Source organism: Polistes fuscatus, unplaced genomic scaffold, assembly GCF_010416935.1.
Source record: "Polistes fuscatus isolate 324 unplaced genomic scaffold, CU_Pfus_HIC Scaffold8, whole genome shotgun sequence".
Taxonomy (NCBI): Eukaryota; Metazoa; Arthropoda; class Insecta; order Hymenoptera; family Vespidae; genus Polistes; species Polistes fuscatus.
The window spans coordinates 6,152,703-6,168,336 of NW_025113162.1; the positions used below are offsets into that span (position 1 = coordinate 6,152,703).

At 35.6% G+C, this 15,634-nt stretch overlaps 1 protein-coding gene and 1 long non-coding RNA gene across 2 annotated transcripts in view; both read left to right on the forward strand.

Annotated features, from left to right (window-relative positions):
* Window positions 1-2,712: 2,712 nt before the first annotated feature.
* Window positions 2,713-4,531, forward strand: LOC122524759. The gene is made up of 2 exons (XR_006305617.1): window positions 2,713-2,782; window positions 3,718-4,531. It is a non-coding gene; the product is annotated as an uncharacterized LOC122524759 (long non-coding RNA).
* A 318-nt stretch (window positions 4,532-4,849) lies between these two features.
* LOC122524760 (putative uncharacterized protein DDB_G0289263) overlaps window positions 4,850-15,634 on the forward strand; it is a 120,299-nt gene continuing 109,514 nt past the window's right edge. The window contains exons 1-2 of the mRNA XM_043647179.1: window positions 4,850-4,929; window positions 14,927-14,982. Coding sequence (XP_043503114.1) covers window positions 14,950-14,982 — 33 coding nt within the window. The 5' untranslated portion in view covers window positions 4,850-4,929; window positions 14,927-14,949. The remainder of the gene's footprint in view (window positions 4,930-14,926; window positions 14,983-15,634) is intronic.

Here is a 15,634-nt window from a genome sequence, read left to right on the forward strand (position 1 = left end):
CAAGATGATGGTATGTTCAGAACAAAGTTATATAATTTTAAACAATCGTAAGTATTAATAAAATATAGTACCGTGTTCGATATTCGTTAAATAATTGTTAATTAATCGAAGGAAATGTATTATTTTGATTTAAATGCACGGAGCATAAATTCGACGCACCGTCTTTTTCGAGATCCACCGTTAAATTGATTCTTTGTCCTCTGTAAAAGTTATTCTATCTTCTTTCATTGATCTTTATTTATATGACTGTTAGATACATTTTTTAAACTCGATATTGTTGTCACTCGATCGAAATGGAAACAAAGTATAAAACGGTGACTGTGTCATTGTTTTTCGTTCAGTTTTAAATTATAATCTCATCTAATTGCAAGTGATTTGATTTAGGAATACGATATTACTTGTTTTTTAATGCGTTCATCATATTTTACACGAATTTATTCCAAATTTATTTCATGAAAAGTATTAAATGAATAATAATGTATATAGTTTTAAAAATAAAAATATAAATTCATTTTATTATACATTCCATTGCATGTAATAATATCTAGCTGATGATCGCTTATCATAAAACATTATTATTGTAATTAGTTTCTTTCCGTTCTCTAATTAATATCATATTTATATTCCTTTTCCTGTTTATTTTTAAATACTCCTCGCATGGTATATTTACCGTTTCACGTAATATCATATCCTAATTAATCATTTGTTCTATTCAAAAATAATCCAACATTAACATTTGAAGACTCGCAATTATATCCTTTCATCCTTTTCATGACAAAATGCTATACATAATTTCACAAATATCATTTTTTAAATATTTCATCATACACGTATTCCAATTTGATTTATCGGAGATAGTTTTTAAATGTAATTACGTATTACGTATATTTCGTGCGTTTAACACATTTACATTTACAGTAATGCAGGTTTAATATTAATACAGCTAAGTTAACAATAATAAATAAAACTGTATATATATATAAATCAACGAATATGAAAACAGGAAATATTTGGTAGTTCGATCATTGTTCAATCACAGAAATTAATAACTTCATAACTTTTGATCAGTCGAGAAGAATTGTTTCAATTTAATTTATTCAAAAAGTATTCGTAATGTCGAATGAATGAATGAATGAATGAATTATTACATAAGTAAATAAATATATGAATGAAGTAATAGTAAGAATCATTGAATCGTAATGGTTACGAGAGACAAAATATTGTTTTTATATTGGTCAGCAGAGGTCAGCTCAAATAGCTATTTAAACATAATCGAAAGAGAGAGAGAGAAAGACACAAACGTAGAATCTGTTGAGGAACAACCCGCGCCTTCTTCGAATTACATATGTACATATTTCCGGGAAACGTACGTCTCGCGTGTCGATGAAATATTATCACGTGAAAGCCGGTATATGCGTTTCGCGGAAGGTTCGTATTTCGCGGAGACACAAGCGAGAACGATTATTGCACGTAAGTTCTCGAAAGAAAAAAAACAAAAATAGGAGGATGAAATAAACAAGAAACGAGAAAGAAATATAGAGGAAGTAGATCTTAAACGAGTCAATTTTGTACAAACGCGATCGATACAATTACTTTCTTTCATTCTTGCAACTTGTAAACTATTTTAAATTCGTAGGAACGTACAACAAAATAATATACACGTGTATGTCATATATTATAACGTGTCGTGAATGTTGGAAAAGTCGAAGAGAAGAAAAAGAGGAAGATGAAGAAGAAGAAGAAGAAGGTTCGCTTTAATACGAGCCAGCAGCGAGAGTAAGTAAATGCAACAAAAAGAGATGAAAAATAAGAAAAATAAAAATGGTTTGCCAACCGTGGAGAAACCGGCGTATCGAGTTACGAGGATGCTCAAGACCTTAAAGATGCCTCGTCGCTTCTAACATAAGCGAACAACAACACAACCAAGAAACTTAGTCATCGTGAGCGAATTCGATTCGTAATAACTGGACACGGCGGGAGATTTGCGGAGATTCACGGACATCTTCTTTCTCTTTCTCTCTCTCTCTCTCTTTTTTCTTTTCTTTTTCTTCCATTCAAATCGAAATCCTATCACCGTAGATATGTGTTAGATTCCTTTAGGATTAACATCTTACTATTTCTAATACGATACCTAGACTCACCGTTGTGTATCTTACTCTATCTCTTTTCAACTTCGTAGAAAACAGAGCTTATGTCGCAGCAAAGTATAATAAATTAGCTGTTTATCTCTCTCTCTCTCTCCCTCTTTCTGTTTCTCGTTCAGCGATCGTGGGCCACTTTCGTCGTCCGTTTCGCTCTATCACCGAGTTTCTTTAGCGACTCGCCGAGTATCACATTCTCTCTGTCTTTCTTTATCTTTATTTTTGCCTTTCTTTCTATCGCAAGTGCGCACCGGTCTCTCAAAGCCTCTCTCTCCTTGTCATACACCTTCCCCTTCTCTTCTTTCCTCACGATGCCGCGTTGGCCAAGTAAGAAAGAAAGAGAAAGAAATAAAGAAAGAGAGAGGGAGAACAGGTAACGTGCCAACAACGCCAGGCAATGGCGCCTTAACGGCCGCACCTGGGTTCTAACCGTTCGCCAGGTGAATACTCTCTCTCCATTGGTCAAGTAGTACAAACCTCAAATGTGATTGGTTGGCGTTAGGTTACCGCGGGTACGGGGCTTTAATCTCGTTTACCGTAGGCGCGCCGGTGCTCAGTTTAACTTACTTACCTTTGCCGTACGCACGGTCCGACGACGGACGGTCCGATCCGGTCCGATCCAATCGGCTAGTAGCCAAACAGTAAGCACACTAAAACTTCTCACGACGGCGGACATTACGTGGAACCAGGATAAATATCCTATTTTTGATTTTCATTCCGTCATTAACTTCCTCTATTCGTATACACGTATAATTCTCTCTCTTTCTCTCGTTCTTTCTCCTTCCCCACCTGTCTCGCTGAATGTATCTGTCTCTCTCTGTCTTTCGTAAACTTCGAGGTGGTAGAGACAGGAACGTCGGGGCACATCGACAAAAGTCGTATTTCATCGGTAGGAAAGCGTCGATCTCGCTCGATCGACTACGAGTGGCTGGCTGCTAGCAGTGGTAACACGACCACAACAACGAGACAACCGCCGAACGAACGACCGAACGTATTTCAACGTATATACGAACGTGTATGAACGGAAAACAAGCAGAGAAAAGAAAGAGAGAGAAAGAGAGAGAGAGAGGGGGAATAACGCGAGTGTGTGTGTATGTGTGTGTGTGTGTGTGTGTGTTCGATCGACGACCGCCACGATCGCGCGTCGCTGTGAGCCATCGTACGCGTTCACGCGCGCGCGCTTTCTTCCTTCCTTCCTTCCTTTACTTCCTTTACTTCCGTCCAGTTTAACTCCCCCCCCCCTCTCTCTCTCTACGTCTATAGTGCATCTTTATGTGTTTATATTTCTAACCTCTATCTCTCTATGTACGCATAAACAAATCTTTAAAGAAGACAACTACGAAAAGAAGTGAATCAAGAATTCTTGATTCTCTGTAAAAGATACAGTGTATGTGTTGTACCTGTGTGCGTGTGACGTACTTTCGTACCCGTCGTCCTTCTCTCTTTATAATTCTTTTTTTTTTTTATCTTTCTTCCTCGCTTCCAATGTCTTCTTCTTCTTCTTCGTCGTGGTCACTTTGGTATTTTTCTCCGAAGTATTTCTAACAACCTGTACGTATCATCCATTCGTTGTCAGGATTTAATCGAAAGTGCGTCATCCAATAAGGAAGAAGAAAAATCGGCGAAATAAGCGAATGAGATTATTCGTTCTTCTCTGTCTCCGCGAGCGCACCTCCTCCCTCTTCGTAAACCGAATCATCGAAGCGTCCTCGTTCGTGTAAGGTGTACAGTGAATTTAATTTGATTTGTTTTTTATCCTCTTCTCACTTTGTCTCACTTTGGAATTCTATCTGGAAGATTAATATCATATTTCGATCGAGTTAATAAAGCAATTTGGATTATATTTTCTCGTTGATGTTGCTGAGATTAACGGAAAAAGAAAACTGTTCAAACGGTAAAGGAAGAAAACGTGGGGATTTTGGTGAACGGAGTGGGGAGAGGGTACAACGGAACGAATAGCGCGCGCTTTTCGTTCTCGTCCTGGTCCTCCTCATCTTCGTCGTTGTCCTCGTCGTTTCGTGAAGTGGTTGGTACGTTCCACTGGAAAGAAAAAGAAAAAAGAAGAAGAAGAAGAAGAAGAAGAAAGATACGACGAAAGAGGATCTCGTTCATGCATTTCGTTTTAAACTCGATGCTGAGGAAGCAAGTGTAAAAGAAGAGAAAGATTACCAAAAAAAAAAAAACCAAGAATTCAAGAAGAAGAAAAAGAAGAAGAAGAAGAAGAAGAGTCAAGGTGATTTTTTCGGAAGTGAAACAACCACCGGCAAACCTTGGACTTGTTCGGTTAAAATCAAACGCGCGTGTGTGTGTGTGTTCGTGTATATTTTTTTGTGCAATCATGTTCGTTCGTTGATGTTTATACGTGTGAGGTTAGTGCATCTCGTGCAGAAGAAAAAAAGATAAGAGGATATAAATCGCGATATTACTGCGGAAGATCGTCTCCGTCGTAACCGGTACGCAGGGTGTTGCGGTGCATTGCAGTGATTCGATGATTGTTGTTGTTGCATTTTCGAAGTGATAGAAATAGTTGCAGTAGTAGTAGTAGTAGTAGTAGTAGGAATAGTAGTAGCGGAGTGAAACGCAAAGTAGACGACTGTGTGTGTCGAAGGAACGAAATACTGGATCGAGGGGAAAGAGCTGGAGAAGGGGGCGGTGGTGGAGGAGGCGGCGGAGGAGGCGGAGGAGGAGGAGGAGGTTGCAAGGAACGCTGGAGTTGCTCGCGATCGTCGAGATCTGGATTACGCGGGCAACTCGAGGATCGCCAAGATTTTGCCGGTTCATAAAAAAGGTGAGTGCCTAACTAAATTCCCTCTAACCGAAATAATCCATTTTAATCGCATACCGCAAAAGTTAGATCGATTTTAATTTCTAACGAGAAAGGATAAGAGCTAAATGTTATGTAATACGAGAAAAAAAGGTGGTTGACAAGTTTTGTTCTTGTATCTTGTAAAATAAAAGTTAGTTTTAGAGACCGAAGAAAAAGAAAATAAATGAATTTTATAGTAGGCTCGAAACTTTTCAATCTCAACCGTATGCATTGAAATATTCGAGCGCGCGAAAGTAACGGTAATTCGAATTTGTCGAATAATTATACGGTTCACGCGGTTATAATATTTTCGTCATTGATAAATCCTACATAGGGAGTATAACTTTCTAAAAGTTAGTCGATAAAATTCGATAGGTGGTTTATTTGTTATCGATCCGAAAGTTGGCGAAACTAAAGTTTCGGACTTTTGAATTTCGCGCGGTTTCGTATCGCGTTACTCGCCTTCGTCCTTATACCGCAACATACCCGGATACATAACATGGCGCAGCAGACACAGATTTGAACATCGCGTACCACGACGATAAACGTAAACCGCGTTCTCTACCCACGGGAACGGGGAAGAGTATACAAGAGGGGAAAGGAATCTTGTTGGTTTTGGTACATTTACTGCGGTCGCATACCAGAGTGTCGCCGAAAGATTCTCGTTAACTCGGCTTCGATTTCAAGGTCGACGTCTCTTCTCTTTCTCGACGAATGCGAGTCGACGACGACGACGACGACGACGACGACGAGAACATAGAAGAGAAGAAAGAAGGTTCTCCTTTAAACCCATTTTGCGGTTCGCCTTATTTATTATATGTTGTTTCTTTTCTCTAACCCTTCACGATTTAGATTTACTCTCCTATTGGCCCAAGACCGGAGAGAAATAAATTTACTCGCTCGTACGTATAAATTTTTATTCAGAATCAAAATAGGCGACTTATGAACACGACAAAACATTTGTTTTATCTATTCTGGTAAGTTGGATTTCGAAAAGAAAAGATAAGAAAAGATTTCTAATTCAAAAAGATCGAAAAGTCGTAAAATTGAAAAATAATCGATAATAAGTTTTAGATAGTAGTCCGTTGTTAATTTCTATTTTGACAATTCGGCTTAGGTTCAAACGAAATCGGCCTTGAGAGTCTTTCGTCTCTCTCGATAAAAGATAAGTATACTCGTGTACGCTCGTAAAAATTCTCTCGCGGTTTAACGTTCTTAGCCTTGGTCACATCGTTGGGCACAAGCCGACTACGAGTTAGCCAGCCAGAGAATCACCACCAACCGGTCCAACGTTTCTCCATCGTTCTCTATTGTTTCTTCCCAATGAGACCCACGGCATCCGCGATTCTTTGCGAAACGTTTCACTCAAATATTAGGTTGTAACATCCTGTTCATATTTTATGGTTTTTCTAAATAACATAAACGGGACGAATGTAGTGTTACAGCTCGGCACATATTTTATCTGAAAATGATAAATACCGCACACCATTTAAATTTGAATGTAAAATCATGTTTGATTTTTAAATTAAAACTGTACGTATCAGAGGCTAAAGTTAATATACATATATATATTTATATACATATTTCTGTTGGACAAACAAAACAGTATAAATTCAAATTATTCCGTTCTGCAACAAATTATACAGAACGGTATTTAAATTTCAACGTATTATCAAGTTTTAGCTTTCTAAATGAAAAAAAACACATGTAGATACCATTGGTAAAAGGAACAGCACAGTCGGATGGATTAGCATACTAATCCTGTTTTGACAAAAATTTGATTTATGTCCTTTATCCCGCCTACCTGAGATATAACCAGAGATAAACGGATAAATTTTTCACTCAGAGATAATATAACTCCTTGAAAATACGGTTTCGAGTGATCGAATAGACAAGGTTCAACGACCCTAATCTTATTAACAAATTGGATTACTTTGGAGAACGAAGGAAGTACCTGGATTGGATTTAATTGTCTCGCATTTCGCGGAGTGTCGTGGGAAACGGGGGCGGGGGTTGTGGTGGGATGGGGTGAGGGAAGGGAAGGGTTTGTGGAGTAAAAGTTGTAAAAGAGGAAGAGAACGAGCGAGCATTGGCTTATTGTTAGAAAGAAAATTTAAGAACCGTTCAAGTTTCGATCCCCCTGCTGAAACGATTGAACTTTATTGATGTTCGGGATTATGAAAAATTGCGTTTAAGAATAGGAAGAAATATAAAAGGGTGTGAGAGAGGGCCAGGTAAATCGAGAAGAAAGATTGAATGGGGACTATTCTCGAGTAGATTAATTCTTCTTCATGATTAAATCGTTATCGATCTTGGATAAATGCAAATTGCACGTTTCTACCAAAGTACTCTTAATTCTTCCCTTCTTTATCCAGATATCGAGGAGTTGTATACGGTAAGTGGTACATGCGAGGAGAAGCTTTCAAAAGAGTTAGTATACGCGTCTCGTTAGGATTCAATAGAAGGAACGAACGAAATAAAAGAATAACTAGGTAAAACATTCTGATTTCGAATATGAAGTACAAAATTTTCTCGTTCTTATTGTTTACCTATATTTTTCTTCATTGATCGTAATTTGTTCTGTGTATTACGTATTGTGTTATGTAATAAAATTTTTCTAATTTCATTCTTATAAATATCTATTACAACGATTGTACAATTCAATTTCAAGTTTGATATTTAACTGTCCGCGCAGAACACCTTGCGCACAACTCACAAAATACTTAATCGGTAGTCTTACCATTTACGGTTACTGACAATATATATATAATCTTATATTACATACACATACATATACGATTATACAATTCGTATCGTAGAATAATCATGATAGTAAAAAAGTAGAAGTATAGCAGGGTTCGAGATCATCGAATTCATGGAATGGAATACAAAGGCGCGAGTTCGTGGAAAAAGTTTATAGCAAAACGAATGAAACGAACCAATGAACGAACCAACGAACCAAAGGATGGATGGATGGATGAACGACGCGATACGAGTCAGTCCGCGAGGGAAAATAAAGGAAGCTTTGACGATCGAAAAGTTACGAGGTTGTCTTGAAATTTACGATCGAGACCATGCTCGTTCACTTGCTTGCTCGGTTGCTCGCTTACTTGCTTGCTTGCTTGCTTGCTTGCTATCGAAGGATTTTTCGAAGTCCCCTTAGCCCTCCGGATAAGGAGGTCTCTTCTCTCTTCTTCGCGAGATACAAGCTTTGAGAGTATAGAGGAGTGAGTATAGCTCTGCAATTAGCTCGTGGAAAACAAGAAGGAACGCGGCACGACGCGAGATCCGTCGTCTCAGCAACTTTTTGCCAAAGATTCTCTCTCTCTCTCCCTCTCTCTTTCTCCCTCTCCCTTTTTCTCTTTCTCTGAAGTTGGTAGGCAAGTATATAAGCGGCAAAAGGGAATGAACGAATGAGCGAGACCACGCACGAATGTAAGTATATAAGTAAGTACAGGACGGATGAAAACCCCCGTTGGTTCTCCGTTTAGCCTCGAGTATCTCGCTTCGTCTAACCTTGAAATCCCACTCGTCGCCTCTCGCGTGTTTTTAAAACACTCGAACTTCGGTTCGTTTCGCGCGACGCGCATGCGCGCGAAATCCTTCTTCTTCGTCTTCTTCTTATTCTTATTCTTATTCTTTTTTTCTTTTTTTTCCTTATTTTTTTTTTCCTTTTTTATTCTCTACCTCCCCCCTCCTCCCCCTCCTCCTCTCTTTCATCCTTACCCTTCTCTCGTTCTCTCTTACCTTCCTCCCTCCCTCCCTCCTTCACTCCTCTTTCTCTTCATGCTCGTGGTGCAGATGAGTACCATCTCTCTGTATTTCTTTCTCAGGTGCGTATACGTACTACACATAGTTCTCTATACAAAGTCGAAACTTCTTTAGCTATAAGCGAGACGAGCTATCTCGGTAAATTAATCGCCGCCATTTTCGCCAAGTATAAATTAAACCTTCTTTCTTTCTTTCTTTCTTCTCTTTCTTTCTTTCTCCCTTTTCCTCATCATTCGATCTTTTCCCTCTTTCAATTTTAATTAAACTTTTATCACGAACCTTTCGTGGTATGCAATTTTTGATTATCTTTCTAAACGTTGTAAATCTCTCGTTTGTAAGGGAATTTTTTTTTTCATTCTTTTTCTTCGTTCTTTTTTTTTTCTCTTTTTCTTTTCAGATTCTTACGAATGGGAATAGGATAAACGTGTGACGAGCCTTGACGAGGATTTACAGGATATATATATATATATATGTATATGTATAACGTATCGTTTTATTTTTTTTCATTCTTTACCTCCTTCTTTACCTCCTTCTTTACTCATTATATTTATTTCTCGTTATCTTATTGTGTTAAATTCTAATACGAATAAGAAATACTCGAATACATGGATACGTCATTTCTATACGCTCCCGTAGATATATCTCTTACAGTTAGATAATAAAAATCGTATTCCGTAACGGATGAATCCGCGAGAACCGCTTGAACATTTTTCTAACCATTTGCAACGACTCGAGGCATCGTCTATTTATGTATTTACGTTCAAACCGGCATCAACTAGTTGTGTATAGCCTTCTCTAATGGGATCTAAATCTTCCACCATGAAATATGATCCACTCTGATCCTCCCACTCTCTTCCTATGTTTTAATATTTTTTTTTTTATCTTACAAGTTACACATCCCCTCGTGCTTGAAATTTCCTCTTATACGATAGCGGTCACGATTTAACTTTTAAATGTAATTTTATTTCTTTTTTTTCTAACCACCACGAGACTTTGCCGAAAGTGTAACGAATGCAAATACATTTCCCCTCTCTCTCTATCTTTCTCATTTTTTATTTTTATTTCTGTCTCTCTCTCTCTCTCTCTTATTTCCTTTTCCAAAGTTATCGTTTTCGTGGTGTAACTATCTCGAAATTTTTCTATTTTTCGTCTATTCGCGATACCGGATACACCCGAACGAATTTCGAGGTAAAGTGAAATCCCCCAAAAAAAAAGAAAAAAAAGAAATTATACCATTTAACGGTGCTTCGTGGGTACTCGAACGCAAAAGCATGAAAATTGCAGAGAGATATCCACTTGGAAATCAACGAAGCAGAGAGAGAAAGAGACAAAGAGAGAGAGAGAGAGAGGTGAGTTCTCTGAGTAAAATCCGATAGGTAGTTACGACGAGAATATTTGAACGAATCCTCGAATCATCATCTGGTAGCTACACGATCGGATTCATTTTTCAAATGCGAACATCGCATAGAAATATTCACAAAGGATAGAAAGTTTGTACGTTTTCTATTTTCAACTATCTCTCTCTCTCTCTCTTTCTCTCTGTCCCTACTTGAAAAATAATTTGCCATTAGTATTCAACGACGAATGAAAAAGCAAAAAAAAAGGAATGAGAATAATCCGAAGTAAAAGGGTGGAGGGGGGGACGGGGGGGGAACAAGTAACTCGGAAGCTTTTTTTAATTGTCATGATTTATTTATCGTTGAAAACTAAAACATATTGATATTCGCGTGTGCAGCGTGATATATAATATATTTAAAAGTATAAAGATAAAATAAAAAAAAAATGTTACAAAAGATATAAGATAAGGTAAAGAGTGGAAACGTGAGTACTCGCTTATTTACTTACTTTGTTGCACGACACGCTCGAGATGAAAGGATTACGTTGTTGCGATCGTAGGACCGCAACGCATCTCATTTCCACACCATTGTTGGTTTTTATATTCATTTTTCATTTTATAATATATCTCGCACCTCTGTTATATTCATCTGGATTATTCTCAACCTACTTTTACTTTTAATACGATAAAACATAGTAACGTAATCGTTAAATAAGAACAATAACAAACAATATTCGATAGTAATAGATATAATAACAATAATAATAATAATAATAACAATAACTACGACAACAACAGCAGCAGCAGCAGCAGAAGCAGCAACAACAACAACAACGGTAGAAGCAGAAGCAGAAACATCAGCTCATCTTAGAAAGTACCTACGCCATTTGCGTTAACCTACACGCGATATCGCGTGCTTAGTTTGCGATGCGATTCTCAACATAATTATCTCTTAACGCAAGAGAGTAAACCGTTGTTAAAATTTACGCCGTAATTCGACGTCTTGAAAAATTTATTCTCCTAGCTCGTGCTTATTACCTTCTTCACGCGATAAGAAGAAGAAGAAGAAGAATAAGAATAAGAATAAGAATAAGAATAATAATAATAAAAAGAAGAAATAGCATAACAATTCGTTCGTTCCTGACACATATATGCATATCTATTTACATATGCGTGTACGAATAAAATAGTGAATAGAATTCTTCCTCTTTTTCTTCTTCTTCTTCTTCTTCTTCTTCTTCTTCTTAGGGGACGTAACGAACGTTCTTAGAAAATTAAGATCGAACGTAAAGAATGTCTCGAGGCAAACATTTTACTCTCATCACGCGTCGACTTGGCACATTCCTTAAAGAAGCCACGTAAATAATGGGTCATTGATTGTCTAAGAAAGAAAAAGCTTAAACCGACTCGCACTTCGGTCGTTTTAAATCGATCATTAAAAAAAAAAAAAAAGAAAATTGAAAAAGATTTTCCTTTTTTTTTTCTTCATCATCATCATCATCGTCATCATCATCAGCAGCATCATCATCATCATCTCGAGATTCCGAGGATAAATATTATATTAATGCGTTTATTAGATGATACAACAAGGGTTGTTTGATTCGATCAAAGAATTTTAGTTTGATGGGTCTCATTTAGACCGCGTCCACGTACCGGGTGTAACCAAAATATAATCCTCCTGCACAATTTATGATACGAATTTATCGTAATGTTAATAGTTTCCTTGAAAGTCTTCCAACTTAGGAATTCAACATTTAATTTTCGTATTCTCATGGATCTCATTTATATGTTTTTTTTTCTTTCTTATACACCCTGTATATTTTCCTAACGATGATTCATCGCGCGTTTGAGAAATAACCAAAAATTCAGTTTCGTTCGATTCTTAGTTCGTTTGGGGAGAGGAGAAGTAGAAATTTCCTTTTTTTTTCTTTTCCCTTTAATGATTCTAAGATCTTAGAAAAAGAATGGGGCGAGGGTGGGGAGAGCGGAGGCTTTTTTTCCGGACGATAGAAAAGTTTCCTTTTGAATTTGACGGAAGAATCTCTATTTGGTAGGTCTCATTTAAAAACCTAACAGCGATGTATACCTGAGCAGTTAGTTCTCTTCGGAGCATCCCCTAAAAGTCCCTCGTTTACGTCGTCGAAGAATGCCTGGAATTTCGGTAGGAATAAAAAGTATATGTAGTAGGAACCTTTTGTAAGGTGCAACCCGTGCCTCGAAACCGTACTTATCCAACATTAGTTGTACATTGTTGAACTCCTTTTTTCGTGCCTTTCTATGGTATGCTCACCTTACGACCCGTCGACGAATTTCTTCCGAAGCCAAATTATCCTCTCAAGAAAATGATTTTACTCTTGCATTCATTTTCTTATCATTATTTTTATTCATTCAATTGAACAAACATTGACAAATTATTAATATAAAATATCATTATTTATTTAATCGACCGATTATATTAAAAATGTATCCAAATATTTCTCCATCTTTTTGTCATATTTTACACGAAATTATATTAATTTATCGTGACAACGAGATAATATTATTTATTTATTTTTTTTTTTTATGACTAAATCGTATATCCTTTTCTGACCCTTTTTGTCCTCCCGATAATTAGTGTCATCGATAATTAATCTCTCGGGTAACAAGCAATGTACGCTTGTGGATATTGGAAAGAGAGTATTCATAGATACCAATACACAAAAGGGAATATATAAACGTATATATGTTTGTATATGTATGTGTACATATGTGTCCCAGTTTGGTTTACGTTACTACAGTACTCCTTTAATTATTTTGTTATTAATTGAATTATCAATGCTCCAAAGAGGGATTGATTTACGAGGCATTGTTCGTGTTCGAACTGAAATAATTGTTGTCAGCAATAAAGGAATGAATTGATTTTAATTTTCAAAAAATCTCTATAATATAATAACATTTTTGATCAGTATATTTTAAATAAATAGTTAATATTTGTAATAAAATATTATTACATATTTACAAAATATTTTTATTGGTACGAACGAGAACTGCAATTTTAATTCTTTATTTTTCTTTCTTTTTTGGAAAATTTAATTCAACGAGTCACCATCTGTAACAGAAATCAAATTGACAATTTAATCGATATCATTTTTCATGCATAATTCATATGTACACTAATTACATTGATATCAATTAAACGTCAACGTTAACAAAAAAGATTTGATTTTTGTTTGCATTGATCGAAAATTGCAATTCTCGTTGCGCAAGTTTGTATGTCATTGATGCAACTTTTGATTTCGATACTATAAATATAATATTAATATTATTATCAATATTATATTATTAGAATCTTATTAAAAAATAATACAAAAACTAACGTAAACCCTATATAACCATTTATTTTTCAAAATACTGATTAAATAAATCAAAATCTGTTGATTAAATCTAAATTAACGTCTAAATTCAAAGAAAAATGATTCGAAAATTTGTACAACGATGGTGGTGGTAATGTTTAAACACGTTTAAAATAGAAAGATGATTTTTAAGTGACGACACATGATGGATTACCAAGGGTACGTTTATCGAAAGCCCTTTTCCACGCTACCCTTCATTTATTTTGTTCTTTTTAATACTTTCTCGAAAATTACTCAATAGCTTTAGGTATACTGATTTTTGTCAAGATTTCGTCTCTAAGATTGTGAGAGAAAAAAAGATTGAAAGTATATAACTCATTGTCAAATTAAAAGTGTAGTTATACAAATATCGTTAAGTATCCCTCGTCGTTTCTTGGAAGTGATTGGAGTCAGCTCAAATATCATATTGGAGACCAAACTGAAAGTTAAACCAACTAGTATTACCATAACCAGAAGCTTTAACGTATATACTTCATACTAACTTGCTTACCAACTCTCCTGCTTACTCAAATGTATTCCAAGTAGGTGGGGTTCTTTGAATTTTTTACGTTTTTAATTTTTTTCGGTGCGTGCAATAACCTGATATGTGACTAATGTAATAATAATAAATAATATATAAAATAATAATAAAATAAAATAATAAAAAATAGTAATGTGTAATAACCTGATATGTGACTAATGTAAAATATGCTTACTTAATTTTCTCTACTTGTATTTTATTTTTTTTTTTATTTTAAATCACATACAAGCTTGAGATATTTTCAATCCGCGTCTACGTATATTTATGAAATTATCTAAACCATCGTGTGAGATATAATTTAAATGATTATTAATAAGGTCATGCAAATTATATAAAAACTTATTAACCCATAAAACAATTCTTTTTACATCGTACGATTATTCAATTTTATATTATCATCTCTCCGATACTAATTTATATTTATTACAATTTTCAATAAAATAATCTAAATAGAAAAATATTATTTCCAATCTATCATTTATTCGATATTATTGAAATTAGATAAATAAAAAAAAAAAGAAACAAATATTTGTCGTAGCATTGGAAAAAATGGATAGAAAATATATTGAAACTGTTAGTTTTATGTTAGTTTATTAGGACACCCCGTATACTACTCGTGATTCCGGTTAGCCGAGCACACGGTACTCTCTCGCGGTGTCGATTATCCTTTTTTCTATTTTTCCTTCTTCTTCTTCTTCTTCTTCTTCTTTCGTTGATTTTCTTCATCGTTCGAGCGTGTCGATCGGCCTGGATATTCTATGAGAGTACTAATATCGAAGAGAAATAGATACCATAAGATCAAGGAAGAGGGGGGATGCAGTCGTGTTCTCTTGAACTACATCTCTCTTCCGTTGAATGAATAGAAAAAAAAAAAATAGAAAAGAAAAGAAAAAAAAAGAGAGAAAAAGAAACACAAACATTTTTGTTCCCATTTATTTTTATTTTCACTTTTATTTTTAGGAGGACGAACGGACAGAGATGGCATGAGGGAGGGTTCCGGCAACGTTGCCGAGGTGGTGAGTGTTCAATTAATTAATTTTTTTTCTAACAAATTAATAATAATTTTCATTTTTTTGATATAATATCACATCGACGTTTGATATCGGACTCAAACTCGTCCATCATTTTTATACGATCGTTACGATCTCTTAAAAAGGTTACGAAAGTATATACGAGTTTGCGGATAACTCTTTTGGTAAGCTCGTAAGATTTTGCCATGGATTCCTCTCGATTACCAGCAATTCTCAAAGGAAACCAGGCCACTCTTGTAAAATTGCAAATATTCGAGAACGACGAGACATTGCTAACAGTAGAATAAAACCTTTCTATGCGTTTCTATGTTTTGTCCCTATTCCAAAACCCATTTCTTCCCGTATGCGTTGCTATTTGATTCGATCAAAGGTATTTGATGATTTATCCTCATCACTGTTGACTCACTTTGACTTTGTCAATTTGTCTATCAATTTGTCAAACGAACGAATATCGATATCAATATCTTTTCAATCTGGGGTTTTTTTTTGTCTTTTTATTTAGAAAATAGTAACATCGTTTATACGGTCAATATTGATCAACATAATTTGTCGAATAAACGATCGACGTATTTTGAATTATTTCAAGCTCGAAATAATAATTATTAATAATTTATCGATACTATCGTAATAAGAATTT